At 38.2% G+C, this 13,163-nt stretch overlaps 1 protein-coding gene across 2 annotated transcripts in view; it reads left to right on the plus strand.

Moving 5' to 3' along the window:
• Positions 1-800: 800 nt before the first annotated feature.
• The window catches only part of NCKAP1 (NCK associated protein 1), a 100,595-nt gene continuing 88,232 nt past the window's right edge, over positions 801-13,163 (plus strand). Inside the window, exon 1 of one of the 2 annotated variants that reach the window (XM_032637442.1) lies at positions 801-1,162. In XM_032637442.1, coding sequence (XP_032493333.1) covers positions 1,055-1,162 — 108 coding nt within the window. In that variant the 5' untranslated portion in view covers positions 801-1,054. The remainder of the gene's footprint in view (positions 1,163-13,163) is intronic. The other variant, XM_032637443.1, reaches the window with a different exon arrangement.

Consider the following 13,163-nt stretch of genomic DNA (forward strand, 5'->3'; position numbering starts at 1 on the left):
AAAAAAAATGGGACCGTTCCTTCATTCATTGAACAAACATTTATTTCTGCCTCCCACGTGCCAGGGCCTCTTCTATTGGCGTCTTCTCCGGAAGGGTGATCCTCGTCGACAAATTCCAGATTCTGATTATCTCAGGAACTTAAGCTGCCCTCACTTCCGACCTCCTCTCTCACGAACTGCCTTGAAGCAGGAGAGTCAGGATGGGATGGGGAGGGAAAGAGAGGCGAGGCCCGCCTCGCAGAGCACATCTGCTGTGTTCAGCCGGGAACGTCTGTCAAGCAGTGGGAGGGAGAAGCGCATGGAGCCACCAGCCCACTCTCGGGAGAAACTCGCCAGAAAAACACCCGCCCTGCCCCCGCCCCACTCCTCCCCGCGGGCTTCTGGTGGTTTCTTTAGGGAGGTGGTGTGGAAAAGCAACTTTTGGGAACTTGAAGGAGAGGGGTGTGTGGCGAACAGAGAAACGTGACGTCATCAGGTTCCAGCTTAGACTCCCCTGCCGGGATCAGGGGCAGTGGGCGGGCCAGGCCGGGTCGAGACGGGTGTGGGGCCGAGGCCGCGTCCCGAGCGGCGGTAGCAGCGGAGCCGGGCGGGGAGGGCGAGGGCCCCCAGGCGCAGTTCTCTGTCCGGCCTCGCGGGGGCGCCGGCGCGGCCGATCAGGTGACCGAGCGCTCGTCCCGGGCTGCGGGAAGCGGCCTCGTTCTCAGCCGCCGGAGACGACGCCGCCGCCGCCACACCTAGTGGAGGAGCCCGGGAAGGCGGCGCGGTGGGGGCTGGGGCGGAGAGCGCCGGGGGTGGGGACGGAAGGGCGGCGGGCGGAAGGCAGGAGGTTGCCGGGGCGCGGGCTGCTGAGGGGAAAGGGAGCCCGAGGCGTCCGCCGCGGCTCGCTCTGTCACCGGCGCGGGTTAAAGGCGCGAGGGCCATGGGCGCGCTCCCCTGAGGCGGAGGTCGCGGGCGGGAGGGGAGGAGGCCCGACAGAGGTAGCTGCGGAGGCCGCGGTCCGGTGACTCGGCGCGAGGCGGCCGGCGGCGGCGGCGGCACCACCACCACCACCACCATGTCGCGCTCCGTGCTGCAGCCCAGTCAGCAGAAGCTGGCGGAGAAGCTCACCATCCTCAACGACCGGGGCGTCGGCATGCTCACCCGCCTCTACAACATCAAGAAGGTGCGCACGGGCCGGCGAGGCCGCGGCGGGGGCGGCGGGTGGGCTGAGGAGGGATGGAGAGCTGGGGAGGCCCGGGCGGTGGGGGCGGCGGGCGGCTCCCGGGACAGAAATCATCGCCTCACGGCTGCAGGCCCGGCCAGGGTCGCCGGGATGCGCCGCGGCCTAATGCGGAGTCCCGGCGCCTCTCCTGCTGGCTCGCGGGCCGGCCAGGGGCGGAGAGGAGCCATTTCCCCGCTCCCAGCGGCCAGATCCGGCCGGCCCGGCGCGGGGTGAGGGGCGCCGCCGCCGCTCTCGCCCCCTTCTCGGCGCCCCGGCTCCCGGAACGGGCTCTACGGGAAAGAGAGGAGGGTGGGTGGGCGAGAGTCTAAAAGGGGGATAGGAAAACTTGGGTGTTCAATAACTGAGGTCGGATGGTAGGAACCTGGCGGAGATGGAAGCAGTTGTTTTCTGTTTTGGGTTTGTTAAGTGTGGGAATGTGGGAAGGGAATGGCTAATGAGGATGAACCCCGCATCCCCTCCACTTTTGCCATTTTATTTTAGATTGCCAAATAAAAGCCATTAGAGAGCGTGTTGACGATTTGGAATTATTTCATTTTGAAGGTGGAGAGGAGGGGGAAGTGAGGGTGGAACCAGTTTTCTCCTGAAATACTTCTGGGTTGTGAGTCACTAGAACAGGAATAACAACCTTCTCTCTTTACTCCTCCTCATCTTAGTTTTTCCAACCATGTCTGATAATAACAAAACATCATTTCTTAAAGTTCGGCGTCTATACAAAATAAAAACTGTGAATATGTTGCTATTACTGCTGATTTTATAGCGTATTCTGATCATTTGAGTAGATCTAGCTAATAGGCCCATTGAAAGTCTTAACGTGGCTTCAGCAGATTAAGGAATGAGGGGCTGAGTTGGAGTTCAGAAAAATAGATGTAAAGATAGAACAAATATTAATTTATCTTAGGAAAGAAAGACCAAAATCCTTTCTTTTAAGACAAAGTTAAAGTTTTAAATAATTTGATAAAGAGAAAGTTAAGATTTTTTGTGACAATCTAGATCCTGACAGTTTCCAATGTGTATTTGATGTTATATCTTCGTAATTATTTTTGTTGGCTTTTTATTGCATCCTGAAGGTTTCTTTTTAGTTTAATCATAGCAGTAGAGTTGTAGCCCTTGTGAATTAGGACTCCTGAAGAAAGAATATTTTAAAAAAATTCATACATGGGGTTCAGTGTAAAACTGACTTATTTGAACAATTTGATGTAGACACTGAATTCTAAAGGAGAAAAAACTGTCCTGGCTTAATAGTGGTAAATTTTGTGTAAAGATAGCTATGTTCCAGTCGCTTACCTGGACGTGAGGATTGGTTGACTTTAAACGCAGTGCAATCGGGATAGTAACTGCAACATGCCTGTTCACTTTGTTACATTTTATGTGGCAGGAGCTCAGGGTCATTATAAAGAAGCCCTCTGCATTTACCAATGAGCCTTGGTTGTAAATTTATGTAAATTAGGAATAATTTAATTTTAGATAGTATTACTTATAGGTTGTATTGACCAGAACGTTTTTGTGAAATTACGCTCCTTAACAAACTTGGAAATTGGCTCCTATATGCCCTTTGTGCAAAAAACGAGCAAGTCAAACATTACTAAAAGTTTCTAGACATGTGGTATTGTGGTTAAAGGAAATGGTTATGATGGTTTCCAGAAGAGGAAGTGAGAGTAACATCAAAAGTGATTTGGGTGTTTGGGCAAAATACCTTTTTTTAAAGCATTCATTGAACATTTTTATGTTATAAATACAATCAAACTTTACATATTTCCTCTTCATAAATGAAATAAGGTTGGACTAAATTCTAAGCATTTGAATGCTTATAATTCCAGTTCACTGCCTTTTCTCAAAAGCATCTTTTTTTCACTTCCTGTTTTGAGAAACTCCAGGCTCTTGTATCATTAAACTAGTAAAATTTAAAATGAGTTGAATGTGATCATTATATCCAAGTGGCTAATATTTTGAATTATTGAAATGTTATATTTCAGCACTTAACGCATTTATAATTTCTTGAGAAATATTTTTCTACCTTGCTTGATTGTGAGTTCTCTCTGGGTGGGGACAGTGTTACTTATTTTTGAATTACTGGTACTTAGGGTCCTACCTGGTCCATGAGGCCTTCAGTTAGGACTTGTTGAAAAGGATGAATACATTATGTATAGTATATTTTATATATATGCAACATATATATGAATATGTGTATAATCTTGCTCTAGTTTTAATAGTAATAGCTTTTGCTCTGCTCTCCTTGTGTGATTTTGCATACACATACATCAGATGGATTTTGAATCTTTTGCCCTGTATAGAGTTGTCTGTAAAGGCTGGCATAGCTTCCTGGCTGGCTAGGATTGAAACATTTGTTCAAAAATCTTGCCAAAAAAGTGAGTGAGATCTGTTTACCATGTGTTTATAAGGTTCCTGCTGTTTACATTTTTATGACAGTATAAACCACATAATCTTTTCAATCTCTATCTCTTATACCTCAAAAAGAACTTCTACCGCATAATACGTGCCTGCCAGTCAATTATCACATTTTTATTAATGCATGTGTGCATTAGATTGTCTGTCAGATCTGATTGCTCTGTTTCAATTGAAAGTCTGCAATGGCAATATTTTAGTGAGCATACACAGTGAAAAATACTTCAGTGACCTAAGCAAAATAACTTTTTAAGTTACTGTAATCAAGAGTAATAGGCTTTAATGCTTATTAGGGGAATGTAACATGGTTTCTGGAAAATGTTTTGCTTTTTTAATTCTTTTTTTTTTTTTTTTTTTTTTTTTTGCGGTATGTGGGCCTCTCACTGTTGCGGCCTCTCCCATTGCGGAGCACAGGCTCCGGACGCGCAGGCTCAGTGGCCATGGCTCACGGGCCCAGCCACTCCGCGGCATGTGGGATCTTCCCTGACCGGGGCACGAACCCGTGTCCCCTGCATCGACAGGCGGACTCTCACCCACTGCGCCACCAGGGAAGCCCCTTGCTTTTTTAAATAAAATTTCATCAATTGAAAAATTTTTGAGATCCTTATATGTACAGGTTATGAAAATTTAAGGAATTTGTAGTCTAATCAGGGATGTAAGAACACATAAAGGAGGATTTTAGGGAAAAGAGGTGAAGGTGGTAGATAGTTTCACATTTAAATTTATTGCATAATTCCTTAATTTTTTTTTAAAATAAAAATATGTCTTCCCTTTTCTGGACCTAATAATGCTACTCACTTATATAGTGATTTTTAACATTTTCAGGCTACTTTTATATCTGCTACTATGGCATGGCAGGCAGTGTGGTGGTGGAAATAAAGTATACTGGGCCAGAAGTTAGGAGACCTGCCTTCCAATGTTTCAGTCTGTCTCTGAGAAATTTGTAATACTGGGTAGGTGTCTTGACTTCCCTGAGCTTCATTTTTCCTCATCTGTAAAATGGGGGAAAATTAACTGTGAAAGGAACACTAAAGTCTGTTCCAGCTCTGATTATGTTATCTTTCAAGTAGACATTAAGGCCTATTTTAAACAGGAACTGAGCTCAGTTTAGTTTTCCTTAATATAGGGATGGTAATGTGTGCTCTGCCTACTTTACAGAATTGTTTTTGTGAAGATAAAAGATAATAACAATGTGAAAACAGTTTAAAACTTCTCTGAATCTAAGATAGTATTTGTTTAGGAGTCTCAGTAACTTTTGGGGGCAACATTTGTTTCTCTGAAATAATTTACTACTGCTTAGCAAACACATATGCCGAAATTCCAACAGAAGACATTTTAGCTAACCTTAAAAATGTTTTTTTCTTGTTTACTCTTTCTTGTTTTTTCTATTTTTTCCTACACCATCACCAACATGAACTTGATAACAACGGATAACAAAAGGTATCAGTTAATACTTTCATATTTTTCATCTTGTTAAATTATTGCTTCAATTTTAAAGGATAGAAAAGGAGAAAAGACCTACCCAACTATTGCAGACTTCTTTTTAATGGTGTATTTTTGCAGGTTTCAATGTACTTTTACTTCTTTATTTGAGGAGTACTTTTTTTCCCACAGTGTTCTCCCCATGATTTTGGATGAATTTATTTCATGAGGAAAGAAATTAATAGAATAGCAGTGTAAAATTGCAAGTCTTTAGCTGGTATCTGCTTATCTAATGGAGGAAAAAAAAATGTATGTGAAGGATGCAGTCGAGGTAAAGCGAGGGGAATCAGATTTAGTGTTCCCTTTCAGTGTTACGTTTCTCTTCATTTAGGGCCTTATTTTCTGTGTTGGTTGATCAAGAGCAGAAGCATGTTCCAAAGATTGGGATTCTGGCAAGTTGTAGACTAATAAACATTGTTAGTATGCATAAGATTTTTTTCCCCAGGGAGATTTCATTATCAAGATCCTTAAATGTGTTAAGAAGAAAACAGTCTCTTCATGAATCTGTATTTAAATAATATATATATTTACATAAACAAATCCTACTACATCTGTAACTTTCAAGGAAGCTGCTTGTAAAAAATGAAGATTTGATAATTCTGTTTCTTGTTATGCTGGATGGTAGGCTGAGGAGATTAAGGTCACTGAAAAATTGCATAGGAAAAAAAATTATTTTTTTAAGTGGCAGGGGTAGGTTATCCATCTTGTGTTTCCTTTGTGGAATTGTTAGATAACTTAAATATTAATTTTTTTAATGATTATAAAAGGAATACAGGTTTATTGTCAAAAACTCAAACATGACTTCAAAAATTCTCTGCCTGTTCATCTCCCACTTTTAAAAATAAGCTGTATATAGTTAAACAATTTTCTGTACAAATGCTGATATATGTGCATGCACATTTTGTATTATGATTCAATTAGGTTCTTTCCAAAAATAAAATTGAGGAAGCAGCATGGTACAGTTTATATATCAATGAAATTAGAGTTCTTAATCTATTGCTAGTATACTTATATTTTAAGAAAATTACAGGGATGGACATATTTAGCTAGCTACATCCAATGTGTTAAAAATGAGTGGAGCCAGATGAGAAAGTGTGTCAGTGTTGAAAATTCTTGTCCTTAACTGGCTAGGATGATTAAAAATTTAATTTGTATTCTTTGATAATTTACTAGCAGTGTTACTGTTAAGTAAAATTCTAACAATAATTTCAGATCACGTTCAGTAGATGTACACTTTATGTGTTAGAACTAAATAGTTTTATCTCTTTATTGTTCAACAAAAATAATGTGTAATAAAAGTAATGCTAGCTGCTATTTATTGAGACTCTATTATATGCTAAATTAAAAAAAATTTTTTTTCTTCATAGATCTGTGATGTAGGTACCTATTCTATAGATAAAGCAATTGAATTTGGAGAATTAAATTTGCCCAATTCTTACTTTAAAAAATAAGAATTGGATTGGCACCTTTCTTTCTTAACCCCTAAGTCTGAGCTCTTTATTTTTGCCATTAGATTTATAGTCATTAGTGAAATTTTCGTGGTAGACATAATTAGATTTTTAACACACAATAACCTTAAAGAAATATGCAGTTATATTACAGAAATAATTTTCCTCTTAGACTACTTTTGTATGAACTTTGTATGGATTTGTTATGAAAAGATCATTGAGATCATAATTATCAGTATACCAGTGATTATTAAAGACTTCTGTTTAGCTTCGTAATGTATTAAAATGAGAAATAGTTTAGAATTAGGAAATTTAAAATTCAGTTTATTAGCATTTTTGAGGACATGTATTTTGTATTTACATTTCATATTATATGCATTTTTCCTTTGTGATTATTTCTAATATTTAGTTCATGACATATTAAAATATACAAACTGAAAGGACTGACCATACAAGTAATACTAAGAAAACTAACAGGAAATTTTGCTTTAAACTGGGGGTAGAATATATATAAAGCAGGAAGAAAGGTGTAAACTCAAAGAAACAGTGAAATAGCATTTATCTTCCTTAATTTTAAGGACGCATACAATCATTTCCTCATTGAAGATATTCTATCTTTAATTTTGAGATTTTAAATATACTTTTTCATTTTACATTTTAATTTTTAAAGTCAAATGGTAACAGTTTTTTCATTGAAAAACCTTGCATGAATTATAAGAAATGCAATTAAGAAAGTGTAACCGGTAAGTGTATTTCTTTCTGTCTTGGAGTTTACAAAAATAGCAGTATTCTTTTCTATTCCCAAGGCATGTTTTTCTGTTGACTGTTTTTAATATTGTCTTTATTAGTAAATGTAGTAAAAATCTTAACTTTGATCCTATTAGGAATTTGCAGTAGTGTAATTATTAGATTTTGATTTACTTAATCTGACAGTGATGAGAGAATCTCCTACTTAATCATTTCGTCACATACTATAGTACTGAAATGTTTTACTTAAATAAGTTAATAAGCTCTTGAATTGTTAGTTTGTCTATGTTGTTCAGTTCCACTTGCAGCGACATAAACATCTTCTTGAGAATTGAATGGTAATTAGTAACTTTTATTTGAATCTTTAACATTTTTAATAATGAATTTTGAAATATATAATGGGTTAAAGGTTTCAAAGGAATCTCTTGTTTTAAGTAAAAGAGCCTTGTACTGGAAAAACTTTCTTATTGCACAGTTGATTATTTTAGATATTTGACAGTAATAAACCTGTGTCTTTAAAACTTTTATAAGTCATATGAACTATTCTTTTAGTCAGTACCAAAAACTGGGAGTTTCCTTTTCATTCATTCATTTACTCTTCATTTATTGAATGTCTTCCTGGACGCTAGGGAAACAGATAAATTAAGATACAGTTTCCAATGCCAAGAAACTCATATTGTAGTGGGTGAGAGAGATGTATAGATAGCTAACTAAAATGCAGTGTTTAAGTGTGGTTGTGGGTGTCTTGAAAAGGGAGTTAAAGATTCCTGTCTGGGAGAGATGGGAACAAGAGTTAGTGACTTTTGTGCTTGGTTTTGAAGTATGAATAGAAACTTTAGCTGGGCAGTGACAAGGAGTAGCCAGCCAGTCATTATTCAAGATTTCAGACATTTTTTCAGTGGAGTATATAAAGATACAAAATATAAAGTTATAAAATCCCCTAGTAATATCTAATGTCCTTCTTGCTGGCATATAGCCTCTAAACTTCTCTGTTATTTTCCCATACTTGTAGCATATTCTGTGGGTTGAGAGGGCTAGATTCTAGGTAAAGCTCTGATCCTTTTTTTTTTTTTTTAAACTTTGGACAAGTTGTTTAGTCTTTCTGAATTAGGGTTTCTTTATTTAGAAATTGAGAGGACCAGTGGTTCTTAGTCAGGGATACAAAATATAATCATTTTAGAAGGTTTTTAAAAATACATATATCTGGGTCATGACCCAAACCTACTGAAAAAGAAAAAGCCCCTGAAGTGGTTTTGATGTTAAGAACCACTAAAATAAGTAAAGTGTAACTTCTTAATACTTCTGATTTCTTTTTCTGATAATCGTTTGCTATAATGATTTAATTTTGTTTTTTGGGGATAACTAAATTTCTGTAATGCTAAGCTGCACGTAGACCCTATACTAGCAAAACCATCTATAGGGTACTTATTTGCTCTCAGCTTCTCTTATGCTTCAAGTTATAGTTTTTGGTTTTCTAGACCATATTAGTCTTATTGATTCTAATTCTTGCAATCTTAGATAGATATTCCAGTTTTCCCACATTTGTGGAATACTCTTTAATTAGCCTTATAAGGTTGAGAATTAAATGAGTTAATTCACATAAAGTGCTAGTGTAGTGCCTGGCACAAGAGTAAGAAGTGAATAAATGTTAGCTATTAGTTCTACTTCTGGGGCTTGAAACATAGTGGACATTTACTAAGTGTTCATTTTTTTTCTATTAACCCAGCTCAAGACCACCTTTAGGAAGCATTTCTTAATTATTCCTTTTTACTGTCTGATATTATAGTTTGATATCTACTTACTGCTAATACAAAATAACTATTTGTACTTCAGAAGTATGTTTCTCAGCAGTCCTTTAAAGAGCAACTTCTTTAGAGTAGTAAAAATATGGCCAGATATAACACTTTTAAAAAACTATAACAGAATGCCTTTGTTTATAAATTGAAATGTTTCTGTATATGAGAAGCTGAAAAATGTTTGAGAACAAGGACATAGACATCTTGAGAATTGAATGGTAATTAGTAACTTTTATTTGAGTCATTAAAATGTTTAACAGTGAATTTTGAAATATATAATGTATTGAAATATTTCTTAAGTTTATGGTTTTCCCAGAACCTGTGCTTAGGAAACAGTAATCATAATTTATATACCTTTAAATCTGCTACTGTTGACTCTAATTAAGAGGTAATGTATAAAATTACATTAATTCTAAAGCATTTCTAATAATTTCAGTATACTTTCCTATCAAGCTTCTTAATCCAAACTGTAGAAGTGGGTTACTTCTTTTTCCTTCCTTTTTTTTTTTTTTCACCTACCCCAGGTCAAGGGGGAAATTGAAAGCAAATTGGTTGGGCAAAACATAGGTGATACGAATGAGGGGAAAAAATGGAAAATTAATCAGTAATAATAGAATTTGAAGCTTGTTTTGGTCTTGATAGATTTTCCAATACTTACTGGAAAAATTCACACCATATTTCATTATTTTTAAAATTAGAAAATAAAAGAATTATACACAAGTTCCTTTTATGGTCCATGATCTTATTGGGTCCATTTTTCCTCTAGGCATTAATTTCAATTTGCTGAAGACTCAAGGGAGAATCTTTGTCCCTTTATGCCTTCAATTTTGCAAAGCCTGCTTTAAAACAGGTTTATTATTTCTTGTTTATTGAGTAAAAAGTTAAATTCCTCTTTCTAGCATAAATTGGTCACATTTTGTATTTTTATCCTCTTTCCTGATATGATTCAGATGAGGCTAATTTCTTTCCTATGCTTTCAAAAATAGCATTCTCACTCTGATCCCTGGGATTTTGTTCATGGTCTTTTCAATTAAGTTACTATATTAAAAGAAATCGTTTTGTTCTGTAGTATTTTGGCAAAGGAATGTGTTTTATTGCTGAGTTAGACTAGAAATTAAAAAATAAAACTTATAGAAATCATCAGAATTTTCCTTTAATAGTGATTACTCCAATAAAAGTTTTGAGCAGCTGAGGTATTGAAAGAATGGAACTTTTTTTTTTTTTTTTTTTTGCGGTACGCGGGCCTCTCACTTCTGTTGCCTCTCCCGTTGCGGAGTACAGGCTCCGGACGCGCAGGCTCAGCGGCCATGGCTCAGGGGCCTAGCTGCTCCGCGGCACGTGGGATCTTCCCGGACCGGGGCACAAACCCGTGTCCCCTGCATCGGCAGGCGGACTCTCAACCACTGCGCCACCAGGGAAGCCCTGGAACTATTTTTGTATACATTTTTGGGAGCATATATTTTTATTTTTAAAATTTATGTATTTTTGATTAATTTTATTGGAGTATAGTTGATTTACAATACTGTGTTAGTTTCTGCTGTAGAGCAAAGTGAATCAGTTTTACATACACATATATCCACTCTTTTTTAGATTCTTTTCCCATATAGGTTATTACAGAGTATTGAGTAAAGTTCCCTGTGCTATACAGTAGGTTCTTTTTAGTTATTTATTTTTTATATAGTAGTGTGTATATGTCAATCCCAGTCTCCCAATTTATCCCTCCCTCCTTTCCCCCTTGGTAACCATAACTTTGTTTTCTACATCTGTGACTTTCTATTTTGTAAATAGGTTCATTTGTACCATTTTTTTAGATTCCACATATAAGCGATATATCTTTGATATGATATGATATGATATCATATGTTTGTCTTTCTTCACTCAGTATGGCAGTCTCTGGGTCCATCCATGTCACTGCAAATGGCATTATTTTGTTCTTTTTTATGACTAATATTCCATCGTATATATGTACCACTTCTTTATCCATTCCTCTGTTGATGGACACTTAGGTTGCTTCTATGTTCTGGCTATGGTGAGTAGTGCTGCAGTGAACATTGCGGGGCATGTATCCTTTTGAATTATGGTTTTCTCCGGATATATGTGCAGGAGTGGGATTGCTAGATCATATGGTAGCTCTGTTTTTAGTTTTTTAAGGAACCTCCAGACTGTTCTCCATAGTGTATGTACCAATTGACATTCCCACCAACAGTGTAGGAGGGTTCCCTTTTCTCCACACCCTCTCTAGCATTTATTGTTTGTAGATTTTTTGATGATGGCCATTCTGACCGGTGTGAGGTGATACCTCATTGTAGTTTTGATTTGCATTTCTCTAATAATTAGTGATGTACAGCATCTTTTCCTGTGCTTTTTGGCCATCTGTATGTCTTCTTTGGAGAAATGTCTATTTCGATCTTCTGCCCATTTTTTGATTGGGTTTTGTGTTTTTGATGTTGAGCTGGGAGCATATGTTTTTATTTTCATTTATTTTTTTAAAAAATTATTTATTTATATATCTATTTATATCTTTGGCCATATTGGGTCTTTGTTACTGCACGTGGGCTTTCTCTTGTTGTGGCAAGCAGGGATTACTCTTCATTGCTCTGTGCAGGCTTCTCATTGCAGTGACTTCTCATGTTGCGGAGCACGGGCTCTAGGCACGCAGGCTTCAGTAGTTGCAGCACGCGGGCTCAGCAGTTGCAGCACGTGGGCTCCAGTAGTTGCGGTGTGCAGGCTCAGTAGTTGTGGTGCACGGGCTCAGTTGCTCTGCAGCATGTGCGATCTTCCTGGACCAGGGCTCGAACCTGTGTCCCCTGCATTGGCAGGCAGATCCTTAACCACTGTGCCACGAGGGAAGCCCATGGGAGCATATGTTTTTATTTATTTGTTTATATTATTATTATTATTTAAATTTATTTTATTTTTTGGCCATGTTGGGTCTTTGTTGCTGTGCATGGGCTTTCTCTAGTTGCGGCGAGCAGGGACTGCTCTTCGTTGCGGTGCGTGGGCTTCTCGTTGTGGTGGCTTCTCTTGTTGCGGAGCACGGGCTCTAGGTGCATGACTTCAGTGGTTGTGGCGTGTGGGCTCATTAGTTGTGGCGCACGGGCTTAGTTGCTCTGCGACATGTGGGATCTTCCTGGACCAGGGCTTGAACCCGTGTCCCCTGCATTGGCAGGCGGATTCTTAACCACTGTGCCACCAGGGAAGTTGGAGCATATGTTTTTAAATAAGTGTTTTTAGTGTTTTGGAATCTTTGGGTACTCAGAGTAACTGTAAAACCCTGAGCAAGTCACTTCAGGTGCTCCTTTCCTCTCTGTTGAGTGATGGTTTAGATAATTTCTAAACCAAGGTGTTTTGCACGCAACAGCTGCCCAGTAAATGTTCCTTTTACTCTCTACTCTTGTGTCTTTATTGTTTTCCTTTTTAATGATTGTTGCTTAATCTCTTATGAATAGAGAGAGGACTATTTCTATCTATATATTTTTTTAACATTGTGGTAAGGCAGTTTTTGAAAAAACACGTAACATTAACCATATGAAGTTAAGCTGTGGTACGTAATCTATATTGAGACAATCTGAGGAAAGGCCTTGGGAAGGAATTTTGGTGGTAGATTGGCAGAAAGATTTGTTTTAAAGTCATATTTAAAATTACATAAAGTCTGATCTTGAGGTTTCTAATCAAAGATGTTTATTTTGTGCCCCTAATAGAATATTATGTGGTTCTCTGAAACATCTTTGTTCTTTATTTTGGGTAATAACGTTATATTTGTGTTTTGTGAAAAAACGAATTAGGAAATACTGAATTGACAATACTGACATTGAATTGGTTACGTGGAAAATCTTATTTTGATAATTGGGAACTCACTATAGATATCCAGGTGTTTTGAAAAGTTTTACTTAAAAAAATAGAATTGTTTAAAAGTTATAAGTACTTGTGTGCCAGGCACCTGAAATAAGCACTTTATGTGCATTTTGTCTTTAAAAAATCTGAACAGTCTACCCTATGAAGTAGGTAATAATAGTATCCTCAGTTTATGGGTTAGAGTACTGAGGCTTAGGTTAAGCAACTTGC

This window comes from Phocoena sinus, chromosome 7, assembly GCF_008692025.1.
Source record: "Phocoena sinus isolate mPhoSin1 chromosome 7, mPhoSin1.pri, whole genome shotgun sequence".
Classification (NCBI taxonomy): domain Eukaryota; kingdom Metazoa; phylum Chordata; class Mammalia; order Artiodactyla; family Phocoenidae; genus Phocoena; species Phocoena sinus.